This window comes from Drosophila serrata, unplaced genomic scaffold (genome assembly GCF_035046125.1).
Source record: "Drosophila serrata isolate PLE 108 unplaced genomic scaffold, ASM3504612v1 contig_269, whole genome shotgun sequence".
Lineage (NCBI taxonomy): Eukaryota > Metazoa > Arthropoda > Insecta > Diptera > Drosophilidae > Drosophila > Drosophila serrata.
The window spans coordinates 286,916-306,514 of NW_028257167.1; the positions used below are offsets into that span (position 1 = coordinate 286,916).

The 19,599-nt window shown below is 41.3% G+C and overlaps 1 protein-coding gene and 1 long non-coding RNA gene across 12 annotated transcripts in view; both read left to right on the top strand.

Annotated features, from left to right (window-relative positions):
- The window catches only part of Gfrl (Glial cell line-derived neurotrophic family receptor-like), a 119,486-nt gene that overhangs the window by 43,547 nt on the left and 56,340 nt on the right, over positions 1–19,599 (top strand). For 8 of the 11 annotated variants that reach the window (XM_086833078.1, XM_086833079.1, XM_086833077.1 and 5 more), the window contains exon 2: positions 5,417–5,869. The exons of the other annotated variants lie outside the window; for them this stretch is intronic. In XM_086833078.1, the coding sequence (XP_086689204.1) occupies positions 5,626–5,869 (244 nt within the window). In that variant the 5' untranslated portion in view covers positions 5,417–5,625. The remainder of the gene's footprint in view (positions 1–5,416; positions 5,870–19,599) is intronic. 11 annotated transcript variants of the gene reach the window in all.
- Positions 5,912–17,260, top strand: LOC147643588 (uncharacterized). The gene is made up of 2 exons (XR_015271797.1): positions 5,912–6,227; positions 13,462–17,260. It is a non-coding gene; the product is annotated as an uncharacterized LOC147643588 (long non-coding RNA).

The window sequence follows — 19,599 nt, forward strand, 5'->3', positions numbered from 1 at the left end:
GCAATATTATTTGGCAAAAGCATGTGAAGCGGCGTTCGGAATGGGGACGAATGTCAATGCATAAAATTCATTCAATGACTTTTGCAGCTATTTTTTATACTCTGCTCGGGAGGGGGACGGGGGGGGCGTGGCAGGTCCTGGAAGGGCAGACAAATAAATTGCAAGACATGCAATAAGACGAGGACAAGCCAAATGTGTGTCTAAGTGTGTGTGTGTCTCTGGCTTGTCTGGCTGCCCTCCTGGTCTGGGTCTCCGCTTCTACTTCTTCTAGTATGCAAATAAAATTGTACATGAAATTGACTTTATGCAGGGTCCCGTATGTGTGTGTGTGTGTGCGTGTATACATAAGGGTGAGCCATTCTTTTGTGTGGGAAATTCCAAAGGACACCTTGAATCAATTACCATTAAAATGTACAGCAAATATTGTTTCAAGTTCCTGAGAAAAAATAATTGAAGTTTTCTAAGAAGCAATTAAAGATTTTCCTAGTTAAGTGTAACATAAAAATTAATATTATTATGATTGATTTGACAAGTGTCACAATGAGAACTAGATTTTCAAAGCTGCTTTTAATAACTTGACTTCTTTCCACCAAAATAAAAAATGTATACATTTGTTCCTTTTAAAAAGGTTCACCTTAGTAATGCAAAGGTGCAAGTCTGGCCAGTGTGTGTGTGGGTCCTGTGAAACCCTAGTGTGAGACATGACTTTGACTAACGTTGCAGCTGCATGTAAATGGCATCATGCCGCACGCCAATTGCAATCCCAACCCAAAACCCAAACCCAAACCCAGGCCACACCAGAGGAGAGCCATGCCGCACGTTTCCCCGTAATCATCCATTATCCTAATGCCAGGTCCTAGTCCAAGTCCCTCGAGTCGCCGGACCATGTGTATGTGTGTGTAGGTAACACTGGTCGATTGGATTATGCCTTTAGTTTGCGTACACTGCTCGACTTTTAGTGGCCTTCGCCAGCGACATTTATTAATGATGCGGCCTGGTATTTTATTTTGGCCCACTTCCGGGGCTCAAACGATTTGGGTAATCGCTGGCCGCAATCGTTTTAATTGGCCCATTTCCAGGAGCAGGAGGAGGACACCGGCAATCGATAGTATAAAACCTGTAAAGTCGGAAAGGGCAGAGGACCCTTCATGTCCCTTTTGTGCGTCAATGCAATGAATCCCCCCATTCGGCACATGTAATTTGAATGTTTGATTCAATTTTCTAGCCCAGCAATATTCGTGTACCTGCGGCGACATCTGCTGCGATTCTCAGACAGCAGGTCCTGAAATCAATACTCATAAATTAAAGTCATAAAATGGCAAGCATACAGTAAATATAAATAGAAGCCAGACACGAATTTTCAAGTGCCGCCGTCAGGCTACAAGGTGGAATCAATCGATTACCTGCCTGCCATTTTACGGCTGAACTTTATAAAAGGACAAAAGGACAAAGTTTAAAGCCCAAGTAGGTAATCAGGCGCTGGCCAGCAGCTTCTAAATCAAATGAGAGACTCGAGTTCAACGAGTCTGTCCTGTAATTAGCGAGTGTGTGTGTGCACAGTTGGGGAAATCAGGAGCAGGACAGGTCGGACAGGCCTGCGATGGCAGGGCACTTGACAGCATCCGTAGTAGACGCGACCTCCAAGCCCATTTAAACTTTCACAAACAATAAAAATCGCCCTGCATAATACATGAGGTCGAGTTACGACCCCGTGAAAGACATACAGTCAGTCAGTCAGACAGACAGGCGAAATAAGTTGGCGGGAGTCGTGGTTGATTTCCGAGCGGAAAACTCTGAAAGGGGAAAAACAAGTTTGCATTTGAAGCGGCAACCATTTGCTGACTCATTACGGATCAGATTGTTTACTGCTTAATCCGGACTTTTCTCCCATTATAATTTCATTACAGTTCCGCTTCAGTCTGTAATTATGAATAGAGTTTCGAGTTTAGCATTCAGTTGACCAGAATAGATTTATAAACGCTTAAAGGTTGTTAAAAGTGAATGAAAAATATATATACACTTGTCGAAATTCCGCTTCCGTTTATTTAGTTTCATCTTCTATATTGTTTGTTGCTCAAAGTCTTCTTCTTGATCGAGGAATGAACGAATAAGTGCTACAAATTCCGTGGCGATTTGCAGTTCACTTGGATTCCCAAAGTGAAAGAAACTTCTAGCAGAGTTGAACATCTGTATCTTGAGGTTTTGAAGATTGTAGAGGCATTCGTAAGTCTCCTTCCCAATCTCATAAAAGTAGTTGAGAGCGATCTGGTATTCCAAAATCCTGTCTTGTTCGTAGAGTAAGTTGAGCATTGCGGCGGCGTGTGTATACACACCCAAAAGCTGTAGGTATCGACGTTTGACGGCATAGTACTCCGGCAATGTGTTTTCAACATTTTCCTTGATGCAGGTCAGCATCATATGCAGTTCGGACGGTCCCAGGTTCAATTCGTTGGCCATTATATTATTGATAATAAAAACTTGAATGTTGTTACTTCCCTTGATATGAAAGTGAACTGATTTGAAGTAGTTGTAAGCTGAGCGTGAGGTACTTTCAAAATGACATTTACCACCAATGCCTGCTTTGTTTAATTCTTGTTGAAGAAATTTCTTTCTATTATTATTAATTGTACATTGTTGAAACCCCATTTCTTTCGTGAAGCTGCGGCACAATTAACTTTGCCATCTCCAATTGCATTTGTCATGCACAGAAAACGCCCCCGAAGACAACAACTGTCACTCGAAACTGCATGGTGAAGCAAGGTGTAGCCGCATAAGGAAGGGCTCTCTCAAAGGATCCGAAAGTATCAAGTTGTTATGTTGCACATAATTATATCAGAGGAGCCGCGAAAGTTTCCCGGCAATTTCGTTGACTGCCAGTCAGTGGAAGAAGCAGGAGAAGGAAGAGTAACTTTTATGAGATGCTGACACCGACAGGCGGCTAATTAGATATTCTATCGTCCTATTTAATGCACTTGTCGTGGCATCCCTGCATTCTTGGCATTCCTTCCTCTAGTCGAGACTCTCTCTCCCTCTGTTGCGTGCACAGAGACCTAAAGAATTCCAATTTAAATCGAATTTTCGGCTTGGCATGTGAAGGGCATGTGGCATTCTCTCTATTTTCCGGGCCAAAGCCTGGCCAAGTGTGTCAATGCAGTGACTCACAGAGCTTGACATACAAATTTGTGGTACATTTATTGGCTTGTTTGGTCAGCCCAGTCCGTCCACACACACACACACACACACACACATATGTAGAAGTGCGGGCGGGCCAAAGGGCAAAAGATATTTAAATGTTAAGCTCGCTCAAAGTCGGGGCCATTGACACAGATATTTGCACAGCTGGTGAGCTGAGACCGGACTTTTGGTTCCGCCTCTGGATTCAACTCCTGCGGTCGAGTCTCTGCACAAAGAGGAAATTCGGGGGCTAAAATCAACTAATTAAATCGAAAATATAGGGAAGTTTTCACACCTCTGTCTGTAGCATCTACTTATTTCCCTGCGTGTGCTTTAATTTCCTTTATTTATTACACATTACAAGCCCAATTGCTGGGCACAGCTGGCCAGGCCAGGACAGGCCAGGTCTTGGCCCCGAAACGATATCTTATGCAAAAAGTTGGAAACTTTAAATAAATAAACTTTGAGGCGGAGGCTGGCCCGGCACACACGTAACAATTTGCGAGGTAAACATGGCTTTATTTTAGTTTCAATTTTCGCTTCGTTATTTTTGCGCACACACACAGAAAGGGCGGCTGTTTGTTTTTAGATTGCTGCAGCGCGTTGCATGTTGTCTTTGCCGCCATAGTCGTCCTCGTCCTCGTCCTCGTCCTCATCGTTGTCGTCGTCTTTTTGCCGCCATTTTACGCTCGTTATGGCAACACTTTGGCTCAAAAGCAAACGCCTGACGATGGCGAACACATCTCAAACTCAAACGGCGCGGCGGCCGCGTTTGCACAGGGAAAAAGGGGCCAAAGGAGGAGCATCTCCTCCTGCGGGCTGCCTCGATGGCTGGCTGCAAAAAATCATTTCAAGCAGAAACAACAAGGGAAATGCGGAAAACGCCTTCGCGCCTTGCCTCGCCGTTTGTCGTCTGTGTTTGCCAGCATTCGCTTCGTTGACTGGCAACTTTCGTCGCCTCGGCCTTCGTCCTTGGTCTCCTGTCCGACCTGCCCCACCCCGCCCCCAGACCAGGTCCTCCCACATGATTGACTGCAGTGCGACGTGTCTCTTTTCAGAGAGAACAAAATATGATCTAAGCCACTGATTCATATTCGTGATCTAAAAATACACCTTAAAATGCACTTTGAACTTATTTTACTCTAGGGAGTTTGCATTCTGATTTCAGTAAAGTGAATTCTTGCATTGCATTTTGATTATAGTAATTGAATAAAACCTTTTCCGTTTTCCTTAGAGGAAAGAAATCTCTGAAATTATTAAATTTCTAGATTTCATTCCATATAAATTTTAGATTCTCTTGAATTTTATTTATTTTTCAGTACCTAAGGGTATTTATATTTACAATTTTCTAGTCTATGGTTTTTTCCTCCTGTATTCTTATCTCACAACTCGTCTAGGGAAATAATTTTCCCGCTTTCCCAGGAGATTGTTGCATGTTGCATTTACTCTTTTTTTAAAGTCTGCAGTATGTCTTCTGTCGCTGAAATTTGTTTACATGATTGCGCACTCGTCCTGTGTTTGCCTTTTTCACATTGCTGGCAACATTCTTGCTGCATTAGCACTCGAGTGTTTGCATTTCCTTTGAGCCAAATCGCAGCAAATTATATTTTTATTGATTTGGTAAACATTTGAGCGAGATTTGTGCGATAAAGGCGCTGTGAGAGTGGCAAAGTGAATTAATTTTCCCACTGGGGAGACTTTGCCTTTGCCTGTGCATACTGCATATTGCGCATACGCCACCGACATGCTGGATTTAGATACCGCAGAATAAAAAAACCAGAGAAAAACAACAACAAGTCAAGAACGGCGGTAGCAACAACTTTTCGCATTTACCAAAAAACTTTTCAGCATTTTCTTGCTTCCTCTTTTTGCTTTTGCTACATGGCCATAGACCCAGTGAGCAAATTGTAAATGAAAAAGTTTTTATGTTATTCAGTGTTTTCAGTGGGCGGAACCACTGTCTAGCTGCCGCTGCCACTGCCACTCCTCTATCCCCCCTCGTCAGCTGTCTGCCCCTCTGTCCCCTGTCGGCGTCGTTATTGCTGCATTATGTCTATTGTTGTCTATATACATTTCTGTCGAAAGTAATTGTAAATGCTGTTCATAGTTTGACTGTCGACGTGATGTCCCACTTCCCTTTCCCACTCCCCCCACTCGATTTGAGAGTTTTCCATTGCCCAGCTTTCCCAAGGACTTATTTTAAAGTCAATATTATGGCTTAAATTCCTGAATTCATTTCAAGGCAAAACACAAAAGTGTGGCAAAGGGAATATAAAGTATAAAGCGAACAATAAAATATTTTAATGCACTCAAAGCTCAAAGAAAGTGTGAATGGCAAAAACAAAGTAATGCAACCGAGTGCTCAAAACGTAAATTAAGTGACAGTAAATAAAGCAAAAATCGAAATTAAGCAACGTTTGAAGTGGCGCCCGACAAGGATACGGCCGCGACATGACCCGCTTTCGCATAAAAAACCTGAAAATCCTCTCCTGCTGCCTCAGCCTCTGGGTGGCGCTCTTTGGCGGAGCCCTGCACCTGGCCCAAGGCAGTGAGTTTCCCGAGCGCGAATGCTGCGACCTGACCACCACCTCCACGGTGGGTCCGCTGCCCATGCCGCCCGCCGCGCTGCCCACCGACAAGTCACTCTCCTCGGCCACCACGGCCTTGGAGACGGATCTGGCCATAGGACGATCGGGTAAGTGAATGCTACCTGTGTGGAATTTTGATAATTTTAAACAAGTAGGCTCTGAACTGTTGATCAAGTCTTTTCAAAATAGCAATTTCATAGCGAGTAAACAAGTATTTTTACGCTCTTAAGTTCATTTTCCATTGTTTATCGAAATGAGTAATGTGAATAATTACAACATGCTGAATATGAGGGAGATAATGGAAGAGTGCACTGTTGAAAACCAAGAAAACCAAGAAATGGAGATGTGGACAGCCTATACACTAATGTTAGTTAATCAGTTTCACCAATTTCAATCTGAAGTATTGGAGTTTAAAAAATCCGCAGAGAGTAAAAAATGAGAAATAGAAGCCAATAGTGATCAGTGGTAAAGTATATAATCCAAAGAAAATTATTTAGTTCCTTACCGGCTTCATAAAGAATATTTTTAGAATTATGTTAACTCGGGGTATCTCTTTGTAGATTCATTACCAGAGATACTCTAAATTTGATATAAATTAAAACATAGATTTGTTAGGTATAACCTCGATTTTTGGCTGTTTAAAGAACACAGGGGTCAGTGTGTGGTTAGTGGCCGAGTGCCTATTCATAGTGCCACTAAAAATGGCCATGTCTAATTGCCAAGCGATATTTAATGGCTCAATGAGCAGGAGGACGCCACCCGAGGGCTGGCCAGATAGTGGAGGACGACATCATCATCATCATCATCACTTCCGCTCCAATTAACACGATGACCTTTCGCCATCGATGCAGCTCCCCCGGGGGAGGGGGCACCACGATGGGGTTAACTACTATTTTGCCAGTTGTCCTGGCATAGGAGTAGTGGGAGCTATTTGAAATTCAAAGCAAACGTCAGCTGTAAAACAATTTATATTCACTTTGAATTGAGGTTTTGTTTCGCATTTTACTGTGTGTGTGGCCAGACAGCCAGACAGAGGGGATAAAGTGTGGAATGTGTGCTGGTGTCTCGGTTTCTTGCTGCGAAACTTGACTCGTATTAAATGTTTGCTGAGCATCGCTACGTGCCGTAAACAGGGCCAACAACAATTGGCTCTCTGGCATACTAAGTGAATATAGCACTCGATTTCATAGCACAACTTATAGAATATTTCTCAGACTGTGAGCTGCATCTGCAAAATGCATTCGCAACTGCATAGTTTTTGCCTGCTGGCAACAATTTCTGGCTTATATGTTACATGAAAAATTGTCAAAGCCAAATTAAAATACGGATAAAAACAAGAAAATTGATTAAATAATATCACTGGCTCTGGGCAAATGTTTACCAGCATTTTTTTTCGGTACTTTCAATCATTACACAACAAGTTTTTATTCAGAGCAAAAAACTTTTATTTTTGCTGGCCAATAAATACAAGGTTTCTCATTGTGAATGCATCTTTAAATGTCAAATTAGGCACAAATTAAAAATGTCAGTTGGAAAAGTTGATGGCTCCACTTCACAAAAACTTCTCCGCCACTCTCCAACTCTAAAGGGGGGAGCATTCGATTGGTTCAAGGAACTGGGAACTGGGAACTGGGCATTGAGTGCATTAACCCCACAACTGGTCCGAGTCGGGTTCAATACACGCACTTAGTGGCAGCTCCTGTCCCCGTAATTGAGTTTATTAAATAATCACAAATATCGATTGGCTTCGATTCAAACTGCTTGGCTTGCCACTTCAAAGGGTTGCGGCCGCTCTGTTGTATGAACAGGGCCAATTGCCCGTCGCAAATGCAGAATGCTGAGAAAAAAAAGTTGATTATGCAACAAACTTGATTGACTGACGGACTGTCAGACGGAGACACACATTTGCAGACACACACAGGTACACACAGGTTGGCAGGACAAATTAGTCATTAAAGGATATGCTCTCAATATGCCAGACGCATTGAGGACGAGGAAGAAAGCTCAAAAGAACACACACACAACGAAATTAGGAATTATTGTTGATTTCTAATGATTAATATAAAAAATGTTATATTTAATTTAGGTTTCTTTATAAGCTCACTACTTGATTAGCTTGGAAACCATAACTACCTCTTCGACCTTTGAACCATTTTGCAATTGAAGTTCGTTTAATATAACTTTTTCCTGTGCATTTCACAGGACGAAAGACGAAGAAAATTGCAGAAAAGGACATAGTCCTTACTGCAATGGCTTTGACGTTGAGGGACATAAAAATTTCCGTTCTATGTAAGCTGCTTGCCATTTTTTTTTTGCTTCTTCCAACGCTCCTAACAATGTTCCTTGGACATATGGACGTTCTGAGGGGTTTGGGTTGGGATGTGTGTTGGTTGTGAGGATATGTAGGTGAAACGTGTGGAACGTCGAGAACATCTTGCAGTTTATGTATATAGCCTTTAGATTGAGTTTGCACGAATGTACACAAGTTGTTCGAATTCGCATTTGAATGGGGAATTTCTTTTAGTGGCCAACAGGAGGACGGATGTGCCTCCTTGAGTTGTGGATCCCCAGGATCTCTGTCCATCTGTCTGCATGCCCGTCTCTCTGTCTCTCTGTCTGTCTGCCTGCCTGTCGTTGGGCTTAGCCATGACATAAGATTTTAATCAGCATAAAATTTTCGTTATTCCTTCGATTGCCTTTCCCCGAACGAGAAAGAAAAAAATAAAAGTAGAGTTGGTCAATGGAAAATGTAATTTCATATTTAACATTCGCTTTGGCCTCAACCTATTTGCATTCGATTTTTCCTATTTAAGTAAAAGTTGGTTTATTTTCATTGAAATTGGGAATTTTAAGTAACATGTTTTTGTAGTTAAAGTGGATAAGAAAGAGTTCTTTAATTTACTATAACCTCAAAGTTAAGTTTATGAAAACCTTTTAAGGTAATTACCTTGTTTTTAGTGGGTATATAACTATTAAAGCTTTTAGAATAGTTTAATATTTAGTTTCCCTTTTAATTCACCAAACTCAAATGTGTATTAAAGCTTGACCTTAAAGTTGTAAAGCTTTGTGTTGCCTGAAATGTTGTTGCAACCGCATTTCCTCGCTAACACGCTTACCCTTAAATCGCATCAATTTTAAACGCAACAGACACTTCACTTCGCACACACACAAACACACACACAGACCCATGCACAGGCACAAACACTCGTAAGTTATTCCACCTTAATTATATTGCAACACCCCGACTGGAAACCCTTGCCCCATGCCATACCATGCCACATCACCTCCACCACCCCCTTCGAACCGAACTCACACGATGCGATGCTCGACCCATTCCGACCCAATTCAAGGCACACAACGCAGGTGGCCAGGTGCCTGAAGGTCCATGTAACACAATGTTTTATGTACTGCCCCTCTGTGTGTATGTGTGTGAGAGAGTCTGTGTGCGAGAGTGTGTGTCTTTCCCCGTTCGCGTATGTGCGTGAATTAGTTATGAAGCCAAAGTCAAAGTGGGTCAGCAGCAGTTCTTCTTTTCCCGCTGCAATGGCCAGCAATGCGATTCCGTCTCCAGTTTCATTTTCAGTTTTCAGTTCCCAGTTCCAATTCGAGATCGAGTTCGAGTTGGAGCTTGAGCTTGGAGTCGAGTGTGGCCATATTTTTAGAGCGACGCCAATGCCAATTTAATGTTATTGCGTATACGTGCCGTTGGCCAGCATTATCAATAGTCCTGTGTGCACACAGAGAACAAAAGCATAACAATATCTTAGAGGTTTGCATATAAATTTGAGCTGCACACAAATCACAATAATCTTTCTTATATCTAATAGAGTTAAATATATATTATTATAAGATCAGTAAGAATCTGTTAATCCGTGAGATAAGCATTACATTTGAACGCAAGATCTTTATCAGCAAACAGGAAAAGAGTTTAATTTGAATATTTTTCCTGACACATTTCGATTATTCTGTGTACCAATCCAGAAGATCAATTGCCTTGACTTTAATTCTCTCAGTGCTGTGCACCATTGTGCATTTACAGCAGTTAAAATTGTAATTAAATTCAACGCCCGCACATGTGTAATGCAAATTATGTATGCGTGTCACAGCCGGCGTGCCACAATAAAATGCAACATGAGAAGAGGAAACAACTGCAGCAGAAGCAGATGCAGTAGCAGCAGCAGCAGTGAACATACATTTCAATTTGTAGGACACTCGACTAAATAAAAAAAAACAGTACAGAACAGAACTGAACCCTAGAGGAACAAGCCCTTGGCACTTAACCTTCTGCTTGAAGCAGACCGACTTGAGTTGGCGATGGTGATGGCATCCCGCTGCCCTGAGTGCGACCTTCATCAAATCAACGAAAGGTAGCTGCTTTTGCTTTCCACTCTTGGAATGATGCTGCCGCTGATTCTGCTTCTCGCTTTTGCTTCTGCTGTTTGCCAGCGAAATTAAAAATTCAGCAGAAGACTGAGGGTGGCAACGACGACGACCTCAGTGCGATGCCAAAGGTTGTTCGCGGTTCTGGTAGTCGGTCTCGACCTGTCTCGATTTCACTTGAAATTGTAAAAAAATTGGGAGGACTCCAAGGGCAAAGGCAGCGAAAGGCAATGCATACAGCACACAGCAAAAAAAGGTAAATTAAAATTGTCTGTTTATTTGTACAAAATTCCGGCAAAGCAAAGAGCCAAATATGCTGACTCGTCGGTAGTCCTTTAAAGCCAGCTGAAGGTGTGTAAGAGAAATGGGGTGGCACAGTGGCGGATTCAAGGGGTTGTATTAAAGGGAAACACAAAATTCAGTTAAAATTGAGTTATAGTAACTATAAAAGAGTAAGAAAAAATTCAAAGCCTTACTATATGGTTCATTAAAAAACCTTTAAATATAAAGTGATTCTCTTCTGATATTTATATCCAAAAAAAAAAAAGACACAAGAATAAATCCTGGCGGCGCCTCTGGTTTCCATTTTGACTCTGCTGAAAGTCAAGGCTGCTAATTAAGTGCTTTTTTGAGGTTAAATACATATGTATAAGGAGCTTCGCTACAGTTACAGTTCGGGCTAAAGCTGGGATTTAACCCGATGATGCCGACTGTGCTGCGGCGCAGCTATTAAGAGTCTTTCTTTTTCTGTGTGCGACTGTGTGTGGGTGTGTGTGTGTGCCAACAGGATCATGTTTTAAGCTGCAGAGCTTAACATCAATTTTTGAGAGCTCACTCTTTGTGTGTGTGCTAGTGTGTGGGTAAAAGGAGAGAGTACTTGTATATTGTTGCAGTGCAGTTGCCGCGTAGGATCTGTACGGATTTTCTCATTATTAAACTGGAACCCATCTAATTAGGATGCGACACCCTGCGCCCTGTATTCATCTCGCGTGTGGCATTTCGTTAATGACACTTTAATGTGCTACAAAATCAACTGACACAGCTGGAAAAATAAATCACTTTTTTCTCCCCACCATTCGCAGCAGCAGGAGAAGCAACATTTTGAAATAGAACCTCGGCAAACACTCGCATATACATATATCACTCCCGCGTTGCCTTCCTTCCCTCTCATCTATCAAAATTCACTTTTCACATGGAGCCCTATATATGTATGTAGGTATGTCCCACTGTCTGTCTGAGTGTCTGTCTGAATGTCGGTCCGTTTGGCTGACTGGATGGCACACATTTAACCCGCACGTAGTCGCAATTTTAATATAATGGCGGGCTGAAGCGAAGACGAGTCGAGTTGGAGGCATATCAACGACCTAGTAAGCATCTTTATACAATTTCATGAGGCTGTCATCGTCACGGGGCACCGGCACAAGGTACTGCGAGTTCACGCACACACCCACACATAGAAATGCGGAGGACACCTGACGACGCGACCGCGCACTTTGCATAAATTTGTTATGCATATAAAATTAAAAGCATATTTTTAGGCGCTCGCCACACACACACCCACACACTCGTCACTCAGTGTGTTGATATTTTTATGGCAAATACTCGTAATTTGTAACTCTTGCTCAACTCGAGAAAACTTCAAAGATACACAGATAAACAGAGCGCGAGAGAGAGATACGGATACGCATACGCCCCGAGAAAATCATCGGCCTCCAAATGAGCAAAGTTTTACTTTTATTTGATTTGCACAAAAGACCCAAAAAACGAATATACACAAAAAAAATTCAGCTGTTTTCCTTTGCCTCGGTTCTGGCCTGTTTCGAAGTCGTCTTTCTTTTTTTTTTTTTGGCCCAAAAACAAACGGCGAAAAGTTAAGTTCAAATGAGAGAAAACAAGGAAAAGTCATACAAATTTGCTGAGCAAATGGTGGAAATATTAACACACGTGTCTGTTTGCCACTCGCATGTCTGTGAAATTAAAAATGAACTCACAGGGACACTGAGGGAAAAATAAGTCTTTGGAAATACATTTCTAATAAAAAAATTGAAAGAGAAAATAATTTAAATGTCATGTGATTACATTAAAGAATTCTTTTAAATTAGAGCTTGGTAAATAAACATAGTCCAACTCTATGTTTTGTACAAAGTCAAGAAAATCTAATAACAATTCATACTTTAGAAAGCTTATGGTTTAAAAAAATTCCTTTCTTTTCTTTTTAAAGAAATAAAGATATAAAAAAAAACCTATAAATGAATTTAATTAATTAATAAAACCCCGAATTATGGCAGTGCATGAAAAATGCGAAGGCAAACCTAATGTTTGGTGCTTTCAGGCCTGAAATCAAAAAACATTAACGCGTTGCGTGTCTGCAGCTCGGTGAGTGTGAGTGTGTGTGTATGTTTGTGCAGTGTGTATGGGTGTGTGGGTGTGTGGGGCAGGACGAGTGGGTGAGCCACTTCATCACCGCGGCAGGACCAACGGCATATGCAAATATTTCAGGCAAACCAAAGCGACACTCAACCGCAGCCAGCGGCTTAAGTTTGCGTTTTTATTTAATTGCGGAAATTGTGGCTTCTCCCTGCCTCACACACACACATACACACACACACATACCTCATATACACACACACACACACACACACACCTCATATACACATACCTCATATACACACACACACACACACTCTTACACAGATACCACACACGAAGATTCTTGAGAAAGCGTTGCCTTTATAATTTCTTTCATAACGCAACCAAGCATTGTAACATATTTTTATGGCCTCACATTTTTCAGCTTTTCATACAGTCTCGTGTCGGTTTCTTTCCTTCTACCTCTCTCTCCCCTCCGTCACATTCTCGAAATTCCAAAAAGCAGATATGAGTTTTGATACCGTCGAAGTGGTTGCAGCCTCCCCTCTTCCCCCACACTGACTTCCCTTTTGGTATGCCACCTCCGCACACAAAAAAAAAAAACGAAACAGAAAAACACACACAAATTGAGTCAAGTGCGTCGTCTTCCTCGATGGGGGAAAATGGGGAAAATGGGGGAAAATGTGGAGGAGAGGTTTGTGCGCCTGGAGGGGAGGAGCACATCCCACCTCGCTTGACAAGCCAAACTAATTAGAAAGTCACTTTAGACGCCGTTTCACTGCTCCCACAGGTCGAAAGTCGTTGAGCATAAAATTAAAACCGACCAAAATGTGATTTCTTTTCGTGTGAATCTTATGAATGCTAATACAGAAATGCCTAATCATAACCCAATTACCCCCTCAATCACTGCAATTGAACTAATTATTTTCTCATTTCTCTCTACTTTCAGGTATGTTTTTCCCTTTCCACCAAAATAATTGCTGATCATTAGAGGCCACGCGACGTATACGTAATATGGGTGAATTTTGAGTTTATTATGAAGTGTACTCACCACTGGAAAAGCGTGATCACTTTACTGGACTGGATTTAACTTACCTGAAAATATAAAAAAACATTTAACTTTAAATCATTTTAAAGGCAGTAACAATTTCATAATTTTATCAAAACAGCATTCATATTTTTTCAACCACAAATTAAGTTATTAAATTACATCAGAGTTAGTTTCAGATAAAGCCCTTGAATAGTTCCCCTCCAAACAAAAGAACTTGCTGATTCATTATGTGGCACGCGTCGTATACGTAATATGCCCGAACTCGACTTTATTGATTTCAATTAATTGCCAAGGGGTTTCGGGTGGCGCTGGCATTTAGGAAAACGACTCATAAATGAATTGGAAAAGCGTCGAACGAAACAAGCCAACCAACAAATGGCGGGCAATCAGGTCCGTAAGTGGCTTACGCTAACGCGCCCGGCTTTTGGCTCAGCCGGAATATCGATGTGGGAACGTTCTCCAAAAAAACCTCCAACTCCCCAATCCCGGCGGCAGCTGGTAATGTGTTCGAGCGCGGGCCCATATCAAAGCATTACGATCTAAATGACACTTTGACAGGAGCACGGACCTGGCACGGTGCTCGGTTCGGTTCGGGTTCTGGTTCGGGGGTGCGGGGTGTCCTTCTAGGTTACCTGGTTGGTTACCTGGAGCTCAGTTTCAGTTGCACGCAGTCGATGGCAGCGATGGCGATAAGGGGAAGAAAAATCGAGGCAGCCCGCGTTCTCACACACGCTACTTAACTGTTAATATTTAAAGTTGCAACAAGAAGGCAGCAGCACTGGGAGAAAACCCGAATTAAATGCAGGAAATTGAATAGAAAGCAAGGCAAAAGGTCATTAAATTATATGGGAAACACCAGTCAAAATTATTTATTTAAGCAAAAAAAAAAGTAAGAACTTATAGATTTCCTAAAAGGTTTATCTATATCTTGTCTCTAAATTTAAAATCAAGTTTTTGCGTAAGTGCATTAGCAATCGCAGCAGCAGCCCCAACAGCGAACCGGAAGCGGAAAGCTTTTCGCCTGCGGAAGTGTTTCGTGCGCGCCAAGTTTATATAAGCGATGGCGATACGTTGTAGCATGTGTGCTAGTGTGTGTTGTGAGCAGGTGTGCGGGTGTGCGCCAAGTGTGTGTGATCTGTCTATGTGTGCTGCTGCAACTGCTTTTATACGGGTCTTTCTGTGTGTTTGTGAAGGCTAATGATAAAAGCAGCCCCGCACGATGCTCTTAAACAGCAAGCACTTACAAGAGCGACCACTGTTGTTCGCCGTGTTGTTTCTGGAGGTGTTCCCACTGCTGTTGCTGCTGCTTCTGCTGCTGTTGCGTATTGTTGCTGCTGTTGTTGCTGCTGCTGCTGCTCACCCGAGACACTAACGAACCGACGACAGAACGGGGGTTCACGCCTTTTCCACCTCGCGGCTGGGAAAACACTTTCACTAGCAGCCAGAGAGCTGCTGCTGCTGTTGTTGGTTTTCATTTACCCATCTTGGGGTAATCGCGAATCACATGCTGTGATTTGCCTTACACTCTTTTGCACAGAGAGAAAAATGGAGATACTAACATTAATAACATTTTCGAAAGTACACTTGTACACATGCACACAGTTTTTATCACAAAAAGTGCCTGTTTTGGTAATAAAAAGGACTCAAACTAAACTTAGGAAATAGTTTTCTACTCAAAGAACCCCTTATATTTTTAACAGCTTATGAAAGGATATTCACAGCCTCAGTATTATGCAGTTCTTAGTCTATAAACTCTTTCTAATGATTGAGTCATGAGTGAAACACTTCACAGAACATATTCATTCTCATTTTGTAAGAGTCAAAAAAGTTTTGTGGTTACTGGTTTTTGTAGCTCTGTAGCTCCTTTTTTTCTGGCTTCACTGCACTCGGCGATTGCTTCTCATTTTGCCTCGTTTCTAGCTCCATTTCCGTGGCAGTGGCAGTCGATGATTTCAGTCGACATCTTGTTCGCCGCTTCCGTTTGGCTTAGCCCGGCCATGTTTGTTGTATTTGCCGCATTTGTTGTCGCTCGTAAGCGCTGCACAATCACCGCAGCTGCTTTGCATTTTCCAATGGCTTTTCCTTCCTTTTCCTTTAGCTATTTTTACCCCCCTTGGTCCCCCATGGGGCGACCTGGGCGACTGTCGCGTGTCTTCGTAGATTGAAAAACATTTTTCCGTGATTTTTTTGTTGTCCGCTGTTGCTGTTGCTGCTGCTGCTGCTGCTTTTGTAGTTTTTCCTGTTATTCTCTTGGCATTTTCACATTTTGCATGTATTTTGTTGACAGGCCGAAAATAATCTAGGTGACTCCCGTGCATTTATTTCTATTCCATGCAGGATCTCTATTCACGGTGGCATTCAAATGGCTTGACTACGTGACGGTTGGTGGGTTTGTGTATTTTTTGATTGAGCTAGTTTAAAATAGGTTTTAAGCAAATATTAATGGGATTTTGGGTATTACTTTCATGTGGCTTCTGCTGGATTTCAGTGAACTTAATCAAGTCCCTAAGAAAGTTTACCTACAAGACTTTAAGGCATTGCTTGGGCTGCAGAATACTAGATATTGATTAGCACTTGCAAGGATAATTAAGACAATACCCATTGACCAGGTTCAGTGTTCCGAAATTGCCTCATTTATCGCCTCAACCAATTGTTTTCAACTGACATATGCTAATTTGTAATTGTACGCTTGTGCATTCGCACACACACTCATCCATGACATGGCATGGTATATATATATATGGCATATGCCACATGCACCCTCACCTTAGCCCCGGGGCAAGTGCGTTTGTGTATGTGTGTCTGCTCACCCAATTAGAGGCGGCAATAACAATGGCAGTGGCACAAAAACATCGACCAAATAACATAACGATGTGTAACAACAATTGCGGATATAATATGCATAATTTATAATTTCTGCGGTCACTTTCATGAGCGCGCTGTTAATTGAAGCATACTTTCCAGAGCCGACTGAATTTATTGACATTTATGTGATTTAATTAAAATGCCATAAAAAGTGCAAAACAGACAGAGGGCTCCACATTGGCAAATCAAAAGCGGCCACATTATAAATATGCATAAATTAATGGGCACTGCTATGCACAAGTTAAACAATTTATGCATTAAAACTGTCCATCGCTCTGTCAATTGGCCGGTCAAATTGAAATATAAATAAATATAAATAATTGAGGCACTTTGCCGTTGCGACAATTATGCGACTGCAAAGTCTGACAAATCTTTCGGTAAGCTCCATAAAAGCTTCCGCATTATGTTTACAAGCTAATAAATGTCAGCAGCAAACTGCCAAACGGCCAAAACTGCAAACTGCAGACCGAAACTGCCAACTGCTAACTGAAACTCGCAATTTGAAACTCAAAACTCGAACTCCAGCGATGCCTGAAATGCAAAAGCCAACAAATGGCCGGCAAGGACAAACAAATTAAGCTCCTGCATTTTGCATGAAGCCAATTGCATTTTGGGCAACCGGCCAAAGGACGGCCCAGAGAGTGGTCTGTTTTGCCGGCTTTTTGGCCAGATCAAGTTGTTGCCAAAGTTGGAGAGCTGCTGAGGCGCACAAGCAAACATGCACGAGGAGCAGGCAGGACCTCAGATTATTTGCAGCTCAGTGGAGTTGGCCTAATTGATTAATGATCCCCCCACCGATCGCCCCTCGAGATGAGTCAGCGATTTGCTCGAACCCACTGCTGACCTTTAATCCGCTGACCCGAGTTAGAGCCAAAACTCAAAAGGGCAAAACGTTGGAATAGTGAGGGTTGGATGGGTGGATTTCTGATGGAAATTCAATGTACCATTGGCTGACAGGTACACGGGGAAAATAAATATAATATATATTTATAAGAAATCGAAATCGTTAGAGTTTTAAATACATATATTATCATTAGTTGAGGTAGGAATTTAATCTATTCTCAACTCAATTTATTTAAATTCAATTAATACTTGTAAACTTTTTAAAAATATGTTTTAATTTAATTTAATAACTTTGTTCTGTCGAGAGTGTATTTATTTATTTCTGACACATTACATCAATAAACTTTGTTTGTTCTCTATTATTTAAATGGTAAATGGGTCTTGATATAATCACATTTTCTTAAGTAAATAATTTAAATGAAATCAAATTCAGAATTTTCTATAATATAAATTGATTTGGCAACTGAAACTATAACCAGTAGAGAGGCTTACTTAATCATCGTTTTTATATCCTTGCAGTTTTTAATTAGATCACGGAATTGCATCGAACTTTGATCATAACTTAGCCAAAAAATCATACATTTCACGTTAGTAATTATTTATTGCTAGTTTAATAAGCTATTTAATGGCTAGATCAACTTGGCTGTTGATGCTGTTCAAGAGTATATACTATTTATAGGTTAGAAAATAACTCCTTTACTGCATTTTTAACTTCCAACTAAAATTATTATAACCCGCAAGGATATAATTACACAAATTGTATATAAATTATATTAATTTTGAAAGTTTTCCCTTCAAAAAGAGCAAGAAATAGCTACTCTTTTCTTTCTGTCCATGTGAGGCCTTATAAATAATAACGATTTGGCTAAACCGGAAGCCAGAGTAACAACTTCCTTTTGTACAAATGTTAACCCGTTCGGTCACATGCCACTCACACGGTGCCTGCACATGTGTGTGTGTGTGTGTGCGTGCATTCATTTATGATTGAGTGCGCTTTCGTTGTATGGGTAATGAGCCCGCTCTCCCACACACACAAACACACAACACACACACGTCGCACAACAGCAACAAAAAAAGGGTCAAAAAACGCAAAATGTTGAAAATGAAACGTCAGGAGCAACAACAAAATTGCGTGTATGTTGTTTTTTACTTCTTATTTCATTTCGTTTCGTTATATTTTACGTTGTATAGGCCTACACACACACACACCTATACACATCATCATCATCAACGTGTGTGTGTGTGTGGTGTGTTCATGCTGGCAAACCCTTTCGGAGTTGCTTTTTGTTGCTGGTTTTTCTTTCTTTTTCCTTTTTTTGAATTTCCGTCTGGCATGAAATATACGACGAGTCCTGCCTTTGTGTTTGTGTGTCGCAAAGTCATGCAGTAAAAATTACACATGTATGTGTTCGTTGTCTTTTTTTTCGGCGCACGCAACAACACCAGCGAAAAATTTAATTTGAATTTGCACATCAAATTCATACATAAATTCGTGTTAAAGCGAGGATGTGTGTTGTACAAACATACATGTGTGTGGCGTAGTAAAAAATTTAATTTATTAAGAAGTTGGTGGGGAAAAAGTGCGCGATTTAATCATTTATATGGATATTACGAAAATGCCAGAATATCGCTACCTCTATGACATAATAAACGTCATCATTTGACAGCCAAAATTTCTTTTGCGTATGCCAAAAATCTCGGCAGAACATATTAATTGGCTCCGACTCTGGTTCTGGCCATTCTCACACCCACTAAATCCCTGCAGTAGTTTTGGCCCAAAAGAGATAACCACCGTCGTCGCATAAGGAACAAGTTTTTCTGGCCCGCAGTTTAGCTTTAACACAGACTTGAACGTTTGTGCGACTTTCAGTTAGTGGCGTCACAGCAAATTCGTTAACTGCAATGGTTTTTGGCCAAGGCACAACTTTTACAAAGTGATTATTATTGTATGGAAACTTTTGCGGCCTGGTCGAAAAGTCTGTGTCTAGTTCTAGTTCGCCCCTTCCCTGCTGTAGTTACATATGTAAAACCCTCCCCCCCCCCAAAAAAACAACAAAAAAGAGACAAGAAACGAGGTAAAACTTATGTGCACAAAGTTTTGGTAGAATTTTCATATGGCCTGTAAAGGAATATCGCATGACAGGAGCAACAACACAACCACAGCGACAGCGCTGAAGACAACGTGGACTAACACCAATTAAAAGTCATTTAACATCTACCCTCGTATTGGGGCACACTGTTGTACAGCGGGGGATGAAATTATAGGTCTTATAGTGTATTGATTTCTTAATAGTTTTATGGTGTTTTCAAATGGAATTTATAAATCAT